This window comes from Gloeophyllum trabeum, assembly GCF_000344685.1.
Source record: "Gloeophyllum trabeum ATCC 11539 unplaced genomic scaffold GLOTRscaffold_00002, whole genome shotgun sequence".
Classification (NCBI taxonomy): domain Eukaryota; kingdom Fungi; phylum Basidiomycota; class Agaricomycetes; order Gloeophyllales; family Gloeophyllaceae; genus Gloeophyllum; species Gloeophyllum trabeum.
In genome coordinates, this window is record NW_006920411.1 from 236,644 (window position 1) to 254,224 (window position 17,581).

The 17,581-nt window shown below is 53.5% G+C and overlaps 6 protein-coding genes across 6 annotated transcripts; 3 read left to right on the top strand and 3 right to left on the bottom strand.

The window, feature by feature from the left end:
* Positions 1 to 1,661: 1,661 nt before the first annotated feature.
* GLOTRDRAFT_135861 (uncharacterized protein) lies at positions 1,662 to 2,542 on the top strand (the record flags this gene model as incomplete). The annotated part of the gene is made up of 4 exons (XM_007863789.1): positions 1,662 to 1,724; positions 1,784 to 1,936; positions 1,992 to 2,324; positions 2,409 to 2,542. Coding segments are annotated over exons 1-4 (660 nt in total), but the record flags the coding sequence as incomplete, so codon positions are not given.
* A 554-nt stretch (positions 2,543 to 3,096) lies between these two features.
* Positions 3,097 to 3,491, bottom strand: GLOTRDRAFT_34214 (uncharacterized protein; the record flags this gene model as incomplete). The annotated part of the gene is made up of 3 exons (XM_007863556.1): positions 3,097 to 3,241; positions 3,303 to 3,370; positions 3,420 to 3,491. Coding segments are annotated over 3 exons (285 nt in total), but the record flags the coding sequence as incomplete, so codon positions are not given.
* Positions 3,492 to 4,671: 1,180 nt separating this feature from the next.
* On the bottom strand, positions 4,672 to 7,781 carry GLOTRDRAFT_54344 (uncharacterized protein). Its single transcript, XM_007863634.1, has 4 exons — positions 7,486 to 7,781; positions 6,824 to 7,389; positions 5,031 to 6,659; positions 4,672 to 4,978 (listed from the first exon to the last, which is right to left on the bottom strand). Exons 1-4 carry the CDS (start codon positions 7,655 to 7,657, stop codon positions 4,886 to 4,888), a joined length of 2,460 nt encoding a protein of 819 aa, XP_007861825.1. The 5' UTR covers positions 7,658 to 7,781; the 3' UTR covers positions 4,672 to 4,885.
* A 1,229-nt stretch (positions 7,782 to 9,010) lies between these two features.
* On the top strand, positions 9,011 to 11,647 carry GLOTRDRAFT_113732 (uncharacterized protein; the record flags this gene model as incomplete). The annotated part of the gene is made up of 14 exons (XM_007863790.1): positions 9,011 to 9,268; positions 9,333 to 9,573; positions 9,635 to 9,689; positions 9,741 to 9,999; positions 10,072 to 10,443; positions 10,499 to 10,626; positions 10,690 to 10,738; positions 10,787 to 10,851; positions 10,914 to 10,940; positions 10,992 to 11,137; positions 11,190 to 11,243; positions 11,300 to 11,316; positions 11,370 to 11,474; positions 11,531 to 11,647. The coding sequence occupies 14 exons, from the start codon at positions 9,011 to 9,013 to the stop codon at positions 11,645 to 11,647; spliced, it is 1,893 nt and encodes a 630-aa protein (XP_007861981.1).
* A 105-nt stretch (positions 11,648 to 11,752) lies between these two features.
* On the bottom strand, positions 11,753 to 15,566 carry GLOTRDRAFT_102971 (vacuolar assembling protein VPS41; the record flags this gene model as incomplete). Its single annotated transcript, XM_007863791.1, has 15 exons — positions 11,753 to 11,828; positions 11,887 to 12,079; positions 12,138 to 12,374; positions 12,442 to 12,517; positions 12,581 to 12,700; positions 12,760 to 12,837; positions 12,888 to 12,998; positions 13,054 to 13,291; positions 13,349 to 13,506; positions 13,558 to 13,650; positions 13,707 to 13,810; positions 13,866 to 14,709; positions 14,764 to 15,020; positions 15,072 to 15,213; positions 15,273 to 15,566. The coding sequence occupies 15 exons, from the start codon at positions 15,564 to 15,566 to the stop codon at positions 11,753 to 11,755; spliced, it is 3,021 nt and encodes a 1,006-aa protein (XP_007861982.1).
* A 273-nt stretch (positions 15,567 to 15,839) lies between these two features.
* On the top strand, positions 15,840 to 17,472 carry GLOTRDRAFT_102972 (uncharacterized protein; the record flags this gene model as incomplete). Its single annotated transcript, XM_007863792.1, has 4 exons — positions 15,840 to 15,872; positions 16,020 to 16,220; positions 16,271 to 16,800; positions 16,851 to 17,472. 4 exons carry the CDS (start codon positions 15,840 to 15,842, stop codon positions 17,470 to 17,472), a joined length of 1,386 nt encoding a protein of 461 aa, XP_007861983.1.
* Positions 17,473 to 17,581: the final 109 nt, after the last annotated feature.

The following is a 17,581-nucleotide window of genomic DNA, read 5'->3' on the forward strand; positions in this document are numbered from 1 at the left end:
GCGCCTATAACCTATGCGAAATAAGACGTTGCCTACAATTTCGTGTCGCATGTGCGGCAACCACGCGATTAGGAGAGCTTCCACGCTGGCGTATGGGCAATTAATCTTGCTATTGCGAAACTGAATTTCGTACTCCACAAACTCGAGCAGTTCGCCCTCAGAGGATGCGGACCGCATTGGTGTGAGGAACTTGGTGTGAGGATTGTCCCACGTAAGGGCAAATCTCCTTATGTCCTGGCTACTGCGACTGTTGGCATGTTTTGGAGCAGCTGTAGAGGACCACAGACGTCAATATAGGCGAGGGTAATCGCATCTGTTGATAGGCCTAAACGTACTAGAATATCATTTTACGCCTGGCGCATCTCGGTGGGGTGCGCTTGTTTCATGCCGCACACGTCTTCCATACATTCTAAAGATATATTGAGAATTAGCGCGTTGTTCGACTCGATATCCTGCAGCCCACCTGATTTGTCGCTATGATTGGGCCAAAGATTCATCTTTTCGCTTCAGATAGCCCTCCTTGTCGTAGTAATCGCGATAGATGGCTACCGAGCCATGGAAGCCTGTCATATCCATATATAAACTTCTGCAGCTTTTAAAACCTCGTTCTTTTCCCTGGTTCGCGAGGCATGACAGGCCGGACAGGAGCTCACTCGCTTCCCGAATCAAGCGAAGGTCGTTTATTTCTTTCAAGAGAGCCATTTTCTTCGCCGAGCGTACTGATGAGGTGCTGGGCCAGAAAGGTGGACGCAAATGAGAATTTCATTTGTATGTGTTTGCCCAATCGTCGTCGGCGATGACACCCGCGACTAGACTCGCGACCAGTCCTGTACGCAATGCACACGCCTTCCTTTTTTGGTTTCGGAGTGATGGAAGGCGTGAGCTTGCGAACAGTGTAGCGAGTATTACGAGTGGAGCTTGAATTGCGAAGTGGCTGGTATCGAGCCTAACCCGCGACACCCGATGTTGCGGTGTTGCGGCCGGACATCGTGGCTGACACGAGACTTGTGAACAACATGTCCTCAATGTCCAGTTGATAGGCAAATTTCATTTCCATTGTTTTCGCAGGCGTCCATCGAGAGGAGGAACAATCTGCGAGAATCAGGGTCGGGCAACAGATTGTACGAAAGGGAATCCCTAGCCAATCAGCGCTGCTCGTCTAGTCATTCGGGTGACGTCACGCGTCATATCTGAATCTTAATTAATTGTTTAAATAACCGGTCCTCCTCTCAGCCACCTATACCTTGAAATTGATCTTGACTTTTACAGTGTTCTCCAGGGTCAGACTCACGATCAACTTACCTTTGGTATATTGTTGGTGTATTGCTCCCTGGAAAGGCAGTGTGGACGTCGCTGATGGCTGTGGTAGAGTGTATCGTGACGACGCGATGCTGTGCACGGGCGCAGGAACCTTGGGAGGTACTTAAACACTCACAAGAATTCCCTCTTTGCCCCTCTCCCTCCCGGGTGCCACTTCATGCTTTGAACGAAACACAATCTTGTAACGACCTACTAGCGTCCAGGCGATGGCCGCGGACCCTAACCCCCGCACGTGGCGCAGATCCTTTGCTGGTTCTTCCACGAGAACGCGCCACACCTCCTCGGATCACCGACGCAAATCCAGTGCGCCATCATGGACGTACGAACTGCGCCTTCCCGAAATGTTCATCCCCATCCTCCGCGATGACCCTCGGTTCTCGGTGTACACTGCCAGCAACTCGACGGTATCGAATTTACCTGGACCGGGGCGAACGCTCGACCGGCTGATTTCGTACTTAGGCAGGGGCCTGGAGGCGAGGATCGCAGGCTTCCATTGGCGCTTGCAAAAGAGCCGCGATGGGAGGGCGCAGGCGCGAGCGAGGAAGGAATCTAAGAAGTCGTCGGAGCAGGTATCGAATGAGAAGACGCGGATGCAACTCGACAAACCTGATCGAGCGTAAGTTATCTTGTTATTGCGATACATGTTTACCTACCGAGAATATGCTTCGTAGGTTGTCACGGCAGGCAGTTACTTCCTCTGACAAAGGTCATCCTGGGGCGTCTCCTTCACCGGGGGATGGCAGAACACCGGAAAACCCCAACGGTCGTCGTATATCCCTCGCAGGTACGGATAGCGACCTACCATTATACTATCCTACACCAGAGCAGGCCGACATCACAAATCCCTTCTTGTCTGTATACCCAATTTCTCCCGTCCCGTCCACTTCGCGATTCTCCTCCTACATCCATCACCGCTACAACCAAAGCTGTCCGGAGCTTCCCCTCTTGGATTCAACTGTAAATAACACTCCGCCGAGACATGCACTCCTTGACGGAGGTTCCGAGTGCGCTGTTTTCATTTTATCACATTGCCTCCCATCTAATTCCAGCCTTCTTCCCGCTGCGCTAAATACTGCTTCGATTCATAGAGTCCTATCTGACCTCATGAGAGTTGAATCCGCCGGAGTGCAGGCACTCAGCAGGCGCGGGAAGAATGTTAATATACCCTCTGGCAGGCGCCAGGCATATGCATACCTGATACCCAATATCCACAATTTGTCCGGCCCAGCTCGTTCATGAGAGTGGATAACAATATAAATGACTATTTATTGTATTGTCACGCCTGTCTCACGAGACTTTCGTGGGCGACTGGGACCCCTCCCTCGCGTTGAACCGGGGGCATGTACATGTTTTGCTCAGGCTCCTGGCGGAGTCCGGAACACAAAGCTGCTGACCTCGTCCGGTATTTCCTGCATTCACTATCGCAGACGCAGGAGCATGCCCTACAGTCAACTCCGTTGAAAACCCATGCCTGTCGGAGAAGACCCGAAGCCGTGAGTTTTTACAGAGTGGAATGTAGAGTACGTTCGAAGCCCGGGTATTAAATTTTGCATTACCAGACATAGGACGCAAGTGCTGTCTTGAAGACTCGAGGCGTAAAACGCTAGGACTAAGTACCGTGAACAGTACCGACAGCAGAAGTTCCATTCCATCTCTCTGACGGAACCACTCAACTTTCAGGATGCGAATGAGGAAAGTTGGTACATTCAGTTTCAGATTTCAGTGCACCTAGTCGTAGATATGCAATCATCAAAATGGACTGCGCGTAGGCCGTGCCTATATACTACACGCGGCAGGACTCCCTGCTGCCTTGCAAGAAGCCGAGAATGCTGCCTCCACTAGAGAAGTGGAGTTGAAATACATCCGCACGTACTGCACCGTGGCAATGGCGTCGCTCTTCGGCGGGCCCTTCGTCCATCCACTGACAAGCCAGACAACTCGTCATTGAATTATGACAACGAATACTATAGATGAGAACTCACGGGTCGCCGTCGCTCCAGACGTTAAGCAGAACGTTCGATGGCGTCCCGGAGACAGCGACGCCGATATTCTGCATTGAGTCAGCGAGAATGATGGAGCAACAGAAGCCAAGGACGTACCGACGTCTGCTCGTCATTATAATAAAACATTGTTTGCTTGGGAAGCCAATCGAATCGATGCACCCCTGGTGTCCTGCATCGCAATCAGGTATGCGCAGTGGGAGCAGCGAATATCATCTTACCTCAAGTCTCCATTCACCTGTACTTTCTACATCGCTAGTCAACATTTGCACTGACGGCAGATTAGAATCCTACACGCACCTGACTGGAGCCAGGCGTGGTATGCGGCTGGTTCGTGTAATGCACCGTATTATAGTAATTAGAGTCAGACGAAAGGAACTCGATGTCGGTCTCCTGGCTGTCCGTCTTGTACGCAAAGAATCCTTTATATTGCACTCTGCCCTCAGCAAGACGGGACATAACTGCTTCAAGCATAAGACGTACCGAAACATACGCCGGGCACGGTTGGCACCTGAGCTTTCATCCTGAATGTTCCGTATAAAATGTCGTTTCTCTGAAGTAAGACGTCAGCCGATCCTGCCACCATCAAGGAACGCTCTTGGGATGAAACCTACACGCGACTGTATCTCCCCAACGTAAGTTCTATTCTTTCCATCGTACTACAGGTTCATAGTCAATCAGTGACTGCTTCGCAGAAACCCTGAAATAGACTCACAGCGGATGTCTTCAGCCCGAGCGCGTCTACAGAGGATTGAGCTCGTACATTCTCGACTGGAAGCCGTAACTCACTTTGAAACTGGAAGTAAAGTAATGCTCGTCACTCAGTCCACAGGGATATGAAACTCGTACGCACATTGAACACATTGTCCGCAGAGCACTGCATATACGAGTACTTCCTCTGGACGCCCCACTTCTCGACATACCAGTTACTATTTAGCACTGACAGCGCGCCGGCCGAAGATGTGAAATCCGAGACGACTGATTCGCGCTGAAAGGATGCTATGACCCACGTCCGTCGCATCGGCAGAAGCTGGAACGTACCCATAAATTCCCATTCGAATCTCGGTATCCGCACGCGCAGCTAGTCGCTCTGCGGTCGAAGTGCTTTCCATGCCTAAGGAAATTGTCGGAGTGCCCTGCGGACACTAGAGATGGAGGGGATGCGATGACCAAGACTGATAGAAGTCCAAAAACCAGTTGCATGACGTTGATGGTTGCGTTCACAATGCGAAGTTGCGTTTCACGCTTCAAGCCCTGACAACCACTGTCTTATACCTTACCGGATGTTTCTAACGGCTATTCGATTTGGGACCGACCATGGGTGGACGCTGTACATATGTTGCGGTAGTGGCTGCACTTCGTACCGCTCGGAATGAAATAATAGCGCGTCGGGACGGTAACTCTGACGTTAGTGCCTAGGCGGGTTACATACAAGATCGCCGAAAATCCAAGGGGGCTAGGCCATCGACTTGGTATGCACGAGTCCAAAGAGTCCTCTATCATCTACATCCTTTATACCAAAGTGGTCAACGTATATCCAATAAGTATAGAAAAGACAAATATAATTATGGCTTGAAAGCGTTCCATGCATCATTCAACGCCGCGAACACGCCGTTTGCAATCATGCGTTGTTCTACCGTCGTATTGCCCGCATTGAGCTACGACACCCATCAGCGCGGGATTCATTACATCCGAGACACGAACACCCACCTTATCAGGATGCACCTTCGCGATAGCCTTCATGTACCTAATCTTCACCTGGGCGGGCGTAACCAGCTCATGCAACCCAACCTTCTGCCATCCCAGCTCTGGCCATAGCACCGTGTCCAGGCTCGCAATCAGCGCGCGGATATTCGTCTCCTTCCCGCCCTTCCAGGCCATGATGCGCGCATCGATTGTGTCTTTCAGCTCATGCTTTGCCTGATCCTCCGCCTCCGCCGCCTGATTGGCCTCGCGGAGCTTCGACACAGCAGCCTGGGACGCAGCCGCGCCCACCTTCGACGCCCTGACCTGCGCCGCCGACGAAGGCTTCGCCTTTGGCCTGGGAGGCGTCGCCGAGGGAGGCTTGTCCGCTGCCTCCGTATTGGCATTGACCATCCTCCGGCACCGCCCAGCCCCCGTGATCGCCTCAGTCCTGACCTTCCCTGCGAAATCTGCGCTAATGATGGCTTCCCAATCCTTCTTGGCCTCCTCCCACTTCTCTCGCCCTTCATAAGCTTCAGCGCGTCGCCTCCAGGCCTTGATTAATCCATCGGCGAGATCCACCCCGGCGCCGTCTTCCTCCCTCGTCACCTTCGCCTCCTTGGACGGATGGTACCCAGCACCAATCAGCTCGATCACGGCGGTGCAGTCTTCAACTGCACCTGCATGGTCTCCCGTCTTGAGCCGCGCCAGGGCGCGATTATTGTAAAGCTGCACGAGGAGTAGATGCGACTGAGGAAGCGCCGCAATAGCAGACGTATACGCAGTTTCCGCTTCGCTGTACTGCCCGAGCTTGAACTTCTCCCCGCCGACTGCCTTATGCTTGGCGGCGGTCGCAAGAGCTGCTCGCGAGGCACTCACCGTCTGCCGCTGGATTAACGGGGCCGGTTGTGCCGGGGGAGTCGGCCTGGAAGAGGACGGGTGTTCTGGCACCTTATCCCTCGCAGGCGTCCGGTGCCTGAAAGGCGACTGATACACAGCGGGCGAGGCCGAGAATAAGTCTCCGACGGCAGGTTCTGCCTTCTGTGGCTCCACCCTCGCCTTCCGCGGCGCGGGGGCAGGGGCAGGGTCCTCCGGTTGATGGTCATGATCATCTCGGAATCCCTCCTCTCGCTCCTGACCTCGCCTCCGCAGCTGCGTTGGAGACACTTCCCCGTCGTCGTCGGCAGCCTCCTGCATCCACCGCGGCTTCCCGTCCGCCCTCGGCGCGCTCCCAGCGCGCGCAACCGCCGCCCGTTCCTCGTAAACCTTCTGCACCTTCTCCTTCCCCTCCTTCCAAAATGCGTTTGCCTTGCTGAACATACTCGCTCCCAACACGCTCGCCTGCGCGAGAAGTTTGTCCGCTTGGTCCTGGAAGAACGCCTCGGAAGTCGCTCGCTCTCGCTCTCGCTCTCGCTCTCGTTCTCGTTCTCGTTCTCTTTCTTCCGGGCGTCTGCCAGAGGACCTGGGGTTATCCGCGCGCTCGGGCTCGCGGGTCCGCTGTGGCCGTCTCGGCGGTGCTCGTCGCTCGGGAACGGGTGACTCGGATGCAGCACCGTTGGAAAGCAGCGTTTCGAGCGCCGCTTGGACATCTAGTCCGGTCTCTGTGGCGGCTAGAGCTACCCGAGCTTGCTGAGGCGAGAAGCCCATCTCCACGATCTGGCCAAGAATGTGGGGAGGGGGAGACACTGATCTGCCATTCCCATTCTGAGACGATGATTTCGGTGGTGGTTGTGCTGCTTCCTAGGAGCAAGCTCGTGAGTGGGCAGGCGAGATAAGAAGGAATTCGGAAGACAGCTAGAGAAACAGTGAATGTCACGTACTGGAGGTGACTTGCGCCTGGCTGCAGCTGCGGGTCTGCTGCCACCCAAGCCTAGTAAATCGTTTTCGTCTCCAGATTGATCGTCCAACAATCGGTCTTCTCTATCTCCGAAGTCGAAGTCCCCGGGCGTGCTTGATCGGGAGCCATTGGACGGCCCAGGTGCAGGAGATGTATCAGAATGATCAAATCCTTCCAGGTCCAGTAGGGACGCTGTTTGAGAGCGAGACGGTCTGGTAGGAGCAGGTGCGCTAACGGGCTTTGCTGAGAAATCGCCCAGACCCCAATCATCATCATCGAGAGCAGAGTGAGCAGGAGCCTGAGATAACTTCGTCGAGGTAGACAAACCGAAATCCCAGTCATCATGCGGGGCCGATGATGTATTCGCAGTAGCCTTAGACGACATACCCAGAGAGTCTAGGCCATCCCACGGCGATGATTGGGAGCTCCTGATTTCATGCTGCTTCCGCAGCTGCTCCTGCCGCTCTCTCTCAGCCTGCGCAGCCCGCTGTGCTATGGTCATTCTGCTAGTATTGCTGGAGCCTGCCCCCAAGGAACCCGATAATAGTTCTCCAAAGGCATCTCCACCAGATGATTTCGCTGGGGTCGCCGATGGTAGTTTGGGGGTCGACCTCTGAGACTGAATGACAGCTGGCGTTATCGGACGTGGAGAGCCTGAGGGAGAACCAACAGACGCAAGCAAGGAGAAAGCATCATGTTTCGGCTGAGCTCGCTGAGTACTGTTCAAAGACGGAGACGCAGAGCCTAGCGTACGCGCCGGCTGGGCTGGCTTACTCGAAGTAGTAGAATTCCAGAGGTCAGCAAAGGAGTCAGCCATGCTGCGGGTGAATGCACCTGGACCAGCTCAGGCAGAGAGAAGATTGACTATGCACAGAATGAGTACAGATCTCACAAAGACAAATGGCAGAAGAACGTGCTGTGAACGCGTCCGACGCGCTGATGAGGCTGAAAGCATGACGGCTGGTTCGCCAAAGACGGAACTTCCGGCCGGCCCACGTGCAATGCGCCGCCACCACCCCCGACGACGTCCCGGGACGCGCGGGCGGCAAGCCGTTACCAGAGCATTCGAAAAAACCTTAGCGCTGGTGGAAACACTTACATAGAACTGGTTGAAGAGATTTATACCGCCAGACAGAGGTTGCAACCGGGACAGGTGCGGCTATAATGTAGGTTGCACATGGTGGATGGAGGGAAAGAGGGAAAGAGGGGAACAGCAACGGCAGTGTCCTTTTATAATTTATACAGAAGAAAGTAGAAGTGGTATTGAAGCACCTGACATATGCCATACGGTAAGGCACTGTGACTTCAATGTCCGTGAAACCAATCCGGTAATAACACTCCCATAAATGGCAAATGTTCTGGCAGTACATTCCGGATTTCTCCGCCTCGGGATCCCACAGCAGCACGATATGTACTTGGACGAAAAACTCAATGGTGCTGGTGATGGATGACAGTCAGGTAACTCCGTAATTTCAGAGCCGAAACTGGTATGGGACTACAGTGGTCAAGCCTAAAATTCAGCACGAACGTAAGTCCATCTGCAGAAGTATCATTTGTTTACTTCGTCCATACTCACAACTGTGCACGGCCACCGACATCCGTAAATGTGCGACGCTATGGGCCGGTGGCTGGTCGACTGGGTACTGGAACGATCCATCTGCACTACATATTCCTTCTAGCAATAGGACTGAATTACTAACCCCGCGCGACCCACACATCACCGCTATATACCACAGACATTGTGGCAAGCGGCGCCAAATATCCAGGAGAGGGGGGGAGGGACTATATGGGACGATCTGTGTACGAGTGTGCGCCCATGTCTCTCAGACGCCCTAGGATTGGAATCTTCGGTGGTATTCTGTCATTTTATCTCGTGACCCCGAAGAACTGAGGGTATACGTTGACCACGGCGCCAAAGCAGCGCAGTTATGTATATATAGCTTCATCCTTTAGCCCCGTGCTTTTCGAGACAGACAACTCCTTCATATGAGCAAAGGTCAGTACATCTTTGGCACGCCGAACTCTACCATTCAAGTGCTTATGTACTGTTTTTACCGACAGTCTCGTAAATCCGCTGTGTCCTGATCCGCATAGCTCTCAACAAAGGAGTAGGATTACCATTCACGCATCGTATCCAGAATATCACTGCGCAGACGGATGGTCCTGTGCTATGTCCACGGGGCTGGGCGGAGAAATGCAGGAGAATCCGTTTCGACCTGGGCGCATACGAGATGGTGCAGCGTATAAGGCGGTCCGAATGGATAAAAGGATCGTCTGGACCGCCCCAGTAGCTACAAGGCAAGGCAAACACAATGCTGTCCATTTCCTCACTTGGGCATCTTCTCATACTTGCCAGTGTCGGTGCGTAGCTGCAGAGAACTTAGGCGCATACCTTAATCCACACCCGCCCCACCGTAGTTGCGACCTCGTACGCACAGTCGGTGAGAGCCAACCTCCGTAACACTCGAACTCTGTATTAGAGCTCCTTCCAGACCCCCTCCTACGACTACATCATAGTCGGGGCAGGAGTCGCTGGCATCATCGTTGCCGACCGGCTGAGTGAAGCGGGAAAGAAAGTCCTGCTCCTCGAGCGCGGCGGCCCAAGCGCGGGAGAAACCGGCGGCACAGACATTCCCCCATGGGCGAACGGCACGGACCTCACGTTGTTCGACATCCCGGGAGAGTTCGAGTCGCAGTTCACTACTCCCGGGGACGCGTGGTATTGGTGCAACGGTAAGCAGGGGCTACGGAGGAGGTCATAGGTATAAATCTCTTGACTAGCGCTCTAATGCAGATATTGCTACTTACGCTGGATGCCTCCTCGGTGGTGGCGCACAAATCAACGGAGCGTGAGTCACCCATCACTACAGGTGTCTTTCTGAATCGATTATGGGACACAGGATGTATTGGTACCCGCGCGACGTTGACTTCTCGCTCGCGAACGGTTGGCCGGAAGGCTGGCAAGACCATCAGCCGTTCACAGACAAAGTCATAGCGCGCCTACCCAGCACTGACCATCCATCGGTCGATGGGAAGCTATATCTTCAGCAATCCTACAACATCACCGCCCAGCTGTTGAATAAGCAAGGATATAGGGCCATCACCATAAATGACGAACCTAATTCCAAGGACCGCGTCTACGGACATAGCGCTTTTGACGTATGTCGCCCTCCACTTATTATATGGACTTATGATAAGACGTCTCACCCTAACGGCTTGCACGTTGGGTAGTTCTTGGGAGGTATGAGAGCAGGACCGGTCGCCACGTACCTCCAAACGGCCAAAACCCGGAGCAACTTCCGCTTGAGACTGTATACATACGTGACCAGCGTTGTACGGAACGGCTCTGTCGTCACGGGTGTGCAGACGAACGACACGACATTGGGCGCTGACGGCATCGTGTCCTTAAACAAGGATGGGCGGGTTATCCTGTCAGCGGGAAGCTACGGGACGCCAAGGATACTGTTCCAAAGCGGGATAGGGCCCAGTGATATGATAGGGATCGTGCAGCAGAATGCAACGGCAGCCGCGCGTATGCCCCCGACGGATCAGTTCATCGACCTGCCCGTTGGATATGATGTCAGTGACAATCCTTCTATTAACGTAAGTGGCCAAACGGTATTCAACCCCCTAGTCCTGTTTGAATAATGCCCACCAGCTCATCTTCACCCACCCTTCCATCGATGCCTATGAGAATTGGTTCACAGTCTGGGCGAACCCGAGACCTGCAGATGCCGCGCAGTACCTCGCGAATCGGTCCGGAGTGCTAACAACCACATCTCCTACGTACGTAGTCCCTGAGTTGGGTATACCATCCACCTGCCCTGCCTTACGACGCGAACTTGCCAGGATTAACTTCTGGAGGTCCTACAACTCTAGCGATGGTAGAGAGCGCATGGTAAGAATTAGTCCGATTTCGCTGACACCTCCAACCTGAACCGTTCAGATGCAAGGGACTGTGCATCCTGGTGGAAATGTCTCGGTGGAGACCTCCTATCCTTATAATTCCAGGTAAAGGTTACGGGCTACGCTGTACGACATTACTGACCCATATTGCGATGGACGGCAAATAGTCAAGTATTCACTGTCACGATCTATTTGTTAGTCAGCTCCTTGGTGAGACGTGGTTGACAGTTGTGACTTCCCTCTAGGTCTTCGAATATAACCTCCCGAGGCCGGATAGGAATTAATGGATCCTTCACCGCAGTAAGGCTTGTGAACCCATGGTTCACAGACCCCGTAGATAAGGAAACCATGGTCATCGCACTGGAAGACTTTGTGGCGAACGTCAAGGACAGTGAGTCTGAATCATAAATAACCGCCGAGTCAGAGAGTGACCTTGGATCAAGTACCGGGTCTGACTCTCATCACTCCTGATAACACGACCACCATAACCGACTACGGTAAGTGATCGCGCTACCGATGCTGCAAGGCCTGAGGCACTATATTGGATACACAGTCAACGGATATAACCCCGTAAGTATAGCGCTGTAAGACTGTATGAGGACATCACCTTAACGAAAACCGAGACGTCCATGAACTCTAATCACTGGGTGGGATCCAATCGGATTTCCACCTCTCCTTCCACAGGAGTTGTCGATCCTCACTGCAAAGTATTCGGCACAGATAATCTAGTATGACCACGAACTTCTGTTTGGTCGTTTACCTGCTGACACGTAGCTCTTCGCAGTTCATCGTCGACAACTCTATAGTGCCTTCGTTACCGACAGGCAACCCTCAAGGAGCACTGATGTCGACGGCGGAACAAGCGGTGGCGAAGATTCTTTCTCTACCTCTTTGGCGCTGAAGACCCGTCAGAACGACGAACGTAGTCGAAACTTCAACGGGGAGAAAAATCCAAATAGTGTCATGCTCTATTCGTATAGGCAGTAAGCAGTGCAGAATAGCGGTATCATGTCCGTTCGCCTTCATCCTTCTTGTGACAAACCGGACATCCCTGGTCCACCTTCGCTCGAACAATAGCCGTACTGAACCGAGGCTTCAGCACACTAGATATATCCAGCGGGAAGACAAAGAAAGACGCACAATGCTATTTTGCCACTAAGACTTCGTCCGCCGCCCAAAGCCAGACCGGCAAGACCATGATCCGGCTGCTGAGGAAGGGCATCACCACCGCTAGCGCACGTGGCGTGGACGATGTGTCGGCAAAGGAATAGCAATACCAATGATTGCGGAAACCTCTGCAAAGGTTTCGAACATATCGGACAGAGAGTCTTAGCTGCGGGAGATGTTAGAGGGATGTTCTTGTACGACCCGTACTTGTTTCCGCCACTTACCGGACAAGAAGAATCCACTGTTCTGATCCCTCTGTAATCGGCGAGCGAAATCTGCACAATCTCCCTCTAAGATCCTCTGACATCCGTCCAGCAGAGAGATTTGAAGGTTGAAGTCCTGGAGGATCTTGATCAGGGCTTCCTTCAAACCGGGGATCTCCAAGCCATTCTTGATTCGCCGTATAAGACGGATGGGATCTATCTCTGCCCCGACGTTCTCTAAGAGACCACGTATGAAAGCTACCGAGTGACAATGAACACTTTGCCTTAGCCCATCACTCTAGGATTTATAGGCGGCTGAACTCACTGGGTCGTGTCTCAGAGTACTTCAAGAGATCCTCCCATAGGTCGTCGTCGTTCTGCTCTTTCGCAAAATCAATAGCCTATGAATGACGGGGTGAGCTCGTTGTCAGAATACTTGGAGGGGAACGTTGGCGTATACTTACCCGGCTGACGTCGCCAAGTCTCTCGATGATTAAGTTGAGAGCTTGCTTATTATTGCCCATCCGGCCCAGGAGGAAAACCATCTCTGGGACAAGATCACGTTCTTTGCAAACGTTGTATGCCTTCGGGAAATAAAGTCTCAGCTACATTATTCTTAGCATAGTAGCACGAAAACTGGTACCTTCTCCAAACTGTAATAATTGCTGGCACGCAGGAAGTCGATGAGTCGCCCGGGTGCGTACTCCGCGTACAAAGGCACCTGACGGATCTTTAGCGACCGGTACGAGATATATCCCGTATATTCCCTACCTGAGCGTCTGCGAAATCGGACGCTAGGAATGGGTCCTTCTTGAACAGTGCGTCCAAGTAGAGGAAGAGGTAATAAGGGCGGCTCTGCAACTGCTGTACAACTCTGCCTATCTGTTCATAAGCGTTAACTCCCACTTCTGAACTTTCTACCGTCGAAAAGACTGACCGGTATGGAGTGCGTATGGTCGACAAGCAGCTGTATGGCAGTACTCTCGGAGTCATCAACCTCGTAGCCATCTTTCCTTCGTTTCTCGATCACTTCCTGGTCAAACTCGACCAGCAACAGTACCTGGTCCTGCACAGCCGTAAACAAGTTATTTTCCCTGATGAGGTCAAACACGTTCGGGCGGCGCAGGCGCAGGAGATACGGCAGGGCTTTGCCAGGTTGTCTGTTCGCTGTATACCTAATGAGGCAGAAGAGTTATACGATCGGACAGAGTAAGGGAGATTATCACACTTACAACTCTGCTAGGCACTCCATGAGTATGGCTGCCTCAGGAGCTGTGCGAGCGGCGGTCGATGTAGATGGTGCCTTATCGAGCTCCGATTGGACAGCGACAATGACAGCGGAGATGTCATATATACCCCTTGGCCAGTCTTTGATCGTTTGCAGCAAAGCCTGCGCGAGGACTTAGTCCAATAAAAAGAACAGAAATTTGGACCCGCTTACATTTCTATCGTGAGTGAGGAAATAAGCGAGTACCATCTCGTACACCAAATGGCTTAGTTTCGGCGACTCTGTGGGCACATATGGAATGATAGTCTTGGGGTCGGTATGTTATATACAGATGGCGCGAACAGTGACTGTAGTCGACTTGCCTGCATCTGTCTTTTCTGTGCGAAAACAAAGATCCAGTCTTCCCAACGCTTCGCGTCTTGGCCGCAAACCTTTGGACATAACTTTGCAGCCTTGACGAAGTCGCCTAATGCAACGTAAGCAATGACTTTTGACCACACCTCGCAAACGACTTGACATACCTTCAACCACGAGATGCTCGATGTACCTTTGTCCAATCTCCACGGCATCAACGGCGCCCTCCCCTTGTCCGGCCTCGTCCACCCCCAAGTGCTCCACCTCCTCAAGTGCTTCCTCATACCGCTCTCTCTCAACTAACCACGCAATATGATCCCGTCTATCTCTCGACCTGACAATGACCAGATCCTTCGGGCTCAGCACAACGTAGGCCCGATCTCGCACAGTATCTAGCCCCTCACTATCGACTGCGGTAAGTACATAATCGTTGCAGGCCCACTTCTCGAATCCTTGTATACTAAGTAGATCCGCTGAGAGCTCCTCGCCGGCCCGGGAGATGATGCGCAATTCAGGGCGTTCCGCGGCTTTGCGAGCCTGCCGAGTACGGTCGTCTGTCGCTTCCTCCAAGAAAGACATGTCCGGAGGCGTGTACGCGAGGACCAGGAAGGTAGTGAGGGCAGGCACAGTAGTAGGCGCAGAATTCTGAGCATGACCACTGGGCGTACTCCGTCCAGAGGCAGAGGGGGCGCGGGAATGAGCGGATACAGAGGGGTGTACAGCGCAAGTGGGGGAAGCTAGTGGATGGGGTACGATACCTGCGATCATGCAGTCCAGTTTGAAGACAGCGGTGATTTCAACGAGAAGCGGGGGGAGATTGGCGGGGGAGGTGGGGCTCCGAGGACGGGCACGGATACGAGCGACTTTGATGTGGTCTGCCCATGCTATCAAGAGAGTGGAATTGTCCTGCCAATGCAGGGTGCACTTAAATAGATCAGCACGGGGACTATCTGGTGGCCGGTCGATGAAGGTAATCCGTGACTGCGAAACAGTGTCGTAGATCTTGACGCCCTAAATCACGGCCGTTGTGTAAGCAAGGATGGCCCTTCGCCGGCGCATACTTACTAGGTCATTGGCCCAGGCTATCAGCCGGTCCCTCCACCGTACATTCCAAATAGGCCCTTCCCCGCTGTGTAACACGGTCTCCTTGTGTCCTAACCAACCTTTCTCGTGCAGTACGAGAGAGCCGGCCATACCACCACAAACGAAAGCCCGCGTGCTCTTCTTAGCAAAGTTTGGCTCCATGCTGACCGTCCGCATCGGCCGCTTCATGTCGAACAGGTATTGTTCCGGCGTAGAGAGCGAATGTATGACAACCTGTCCTAGATGCAACGTAACATAATCTGTCGTCTATGTAGCTATGCCCTACTCACCATCCATAGATGCCGTAGCCACAAAGTCCGCTGTGGTATCCATCCCTATGTCTATGACCGATGCGAGATGAGGTTTGTAGGACTTGATCCTCTTTCCAGACATATCCAATATATGCACTATGCCGCTGTGTGTGCCCAGGGTCTAAGAGCGCCGATCATATTTATTCCTTGCATAGGTAATTCGTGCGAAGGACAGCGTACCAGCAACTTGTTGGATATCGTCAGAGCAGACGCGGAATCCTTCTGCAGAAGGTCCGGGACAACTCCTCCAAGTCGTTCGTACTTCAGAGCAGGTTCCTCGTCTTCATCTTCCTCCTCATCCTCGTCTTCGTCGTCATCCTCGTCTTCTTGCCCCTCCCGCTCTTCGTCCCGTCCATGCCCTTCGCTCTCACCCTGTTCATCCCCGCTCCGTTCCTCTTCGTCCGACTCACCATCTGTGCCTTGCGGACTTGCCGTCTCAGCAATACCGTCTGTACCATTCATCGGCTTGTTCATAGTCTCCGGGCTGGCCGTTACGACCCCGTTCTTCTCCTGATCATGACCGTCCGCAGCGTTCTCCTCTGTAGAGCATTCTTCGTCGGTTGAGGGGGATACAGACGACATCGAACGTCGAAGAACGGCGAAGCAGACTAGCAGTCGAGGTAGTCCGGCGGTTCAGAGCTAAGAAGCAACCGTGGTTGGAGCGCGCAGGTGGCGCGTAAACGCGTTCCTTCCGCCACATTCCCCTGGACTTGCTCTACAGCTTACGCTCGGTACTCTCCAGCCAAAATGGCAAAAACGCAGGATGGCTACATGTTCACAGTCGGAAAGCTAGGTACGGAATTGTCTAGCAGTTACCGTGACGAGAGAAGTATAACCGCAACTAATGTATTGCTGTAGACGCTGGCATGGCGGTATGCAGGATATACCCCAGATGATTGCAAGCGCAGGCTGAAATCCATAATACAGATTCTGCTGGGCGAGAGAGCTCATCTTATCGAGTTTCCGTCGTTGCTATTACCTCCCGGAACTACCGCTGGTTCGATAGTCAACATCTCCGTCACTCAGAACCATGCCGAGGAGAAACGGAGAGACAATGAGTTCTGGGCGTTGCAGAACGAGATTCTGGATGCATTTGGAAGGGAATCTCCCGAGCCACCAAAGCTTCAGGTACGTCACATCCGGGACATGAGACGATTGGTTGACATGGCCGTGCGCAGTTGCGGAACGTTACACAAACGTCTGTTACTCTCGAATGGCCCCCATTGAAGCTGGCGACGGCGAAGCTGCGCTCACTCGATATATACCGAAATGGACAGCGCCTCGCAGCCATCCCCTCTCCCCTCCAGAATACCTCCTCCAAGCTCTCGGGACTCGACATCAACACCGAGTACTCCTTCCAACTCATCCTTCGTACGACTGCCGGCACCTTCCCCTCGAACCTCATCCGTGTCCGTACACATACTATGACAGACACCTCCGGCATCTCCGTCTGCTTCGGCAACGTGCAGGACTTGGTGCTGCTCGAGAACGCAAAGATGGCGCTGAGAGAGATGAACGCGAAATGGAGCGATAAGATCCAGATTGACACAACGCACTTTGTGTGCACGACGCCTGCTGCTACGCCCAGTGGGGCGGAGGCGAGCGGCAGCATCAGTAGTGCGCCCGGCGTCGAGTACCAGCGCGCGTTACAGTTAAGTATACCCGTGGTCCAGCCTCAATGGATTTTGGCTTGTCACGCAGAAAAGAAGTACGTATACGACACATTCCATCCGGATGGCATTCTCATGTTATTATCAGAATGGTGCCCATCGCTGGTTACTATCTAGGCGTCAACCCAGGCACGCCGATGCACTCAGCGCCATTCACGCGCCCCCAGTCAATGTCGCAGGTATCCCTCCCGCACTCCCCGACGCGGCCCACCCCAGGCTCTCCCGCGCAGAAAGCCGCCAATCGTGCCTCAATGCCGGCCCCCGCCCGGTCGTCCAGTCAACAATCGATACCCACGGAAAGCCAAGTTCGCGCTGGATCCGCGACGTTCGAGCCTACTCCCGAAGAACAAGGGGAAGGTGAAGAGGGCGACATCGGAGATTCCGCGCAGCGCAAAGAGGAGGGCAGGACGTCGAAGAGCGCGAAACGGCGGACGAGGAACGGGACGATGGACAAAGCGTTCAAGTTCCCTCCTGAACCTGAGCCTGGGCACGCGGAGCCGGCTGCGTCGCCTATACCAGAGTCACCTTCGCCGCCTAGAGTGGAGAGCCAGCCGGCTCCCTCGCAGCAAGCGGAGGAACCAGCGCATGTTATTGCACCTTCGAGCGTGGAAGTGCCGCCGCCGCCGCCTGTGGAGAAGGAGAGGGCTCCTGCGGCGCATGATGAGGGCGAGGAGGATGTCGGGGAGACTGAGGAGATTTCGTTGAATTGAGGACCTACGCGGCCGTAGATACTAAGATAGGCTATTAGGATTTCTAATGTTTTTAATACGTCGCACCATGATGTGATTCCTGCTACGTGCTATATCGTGACGGTATAAC

What these genes read in the sequence shown, in the direction of transcription:
- GLOTRDRAFT_54344 (XM_007863634.1), bottom strand. Translation starts at nt 7,657, where the DNA reads ATGGCTGACTCCTTTGCTGACCTCTGGAATTCTACTACTTCGAGTAAG. An exon ending in TTCTCCCTCAGGCTCTCCAC is followed by an intron (nt 7,390 to 7,485) that starts GTCCGATAACGC and finishes ATGCCTTTGGAG; the next exon opens with AACTATTATCGGGTTCCTTG. An exon ending in CCAGGCGCAAGTCACCTCCA is followed by an intron (nt 6,660 to 6,823) that starts GTACGTGACATT and finishes ATTCTTGGCCAG; the next exon opens with ATCGTGGAGATGGGCTTCTC.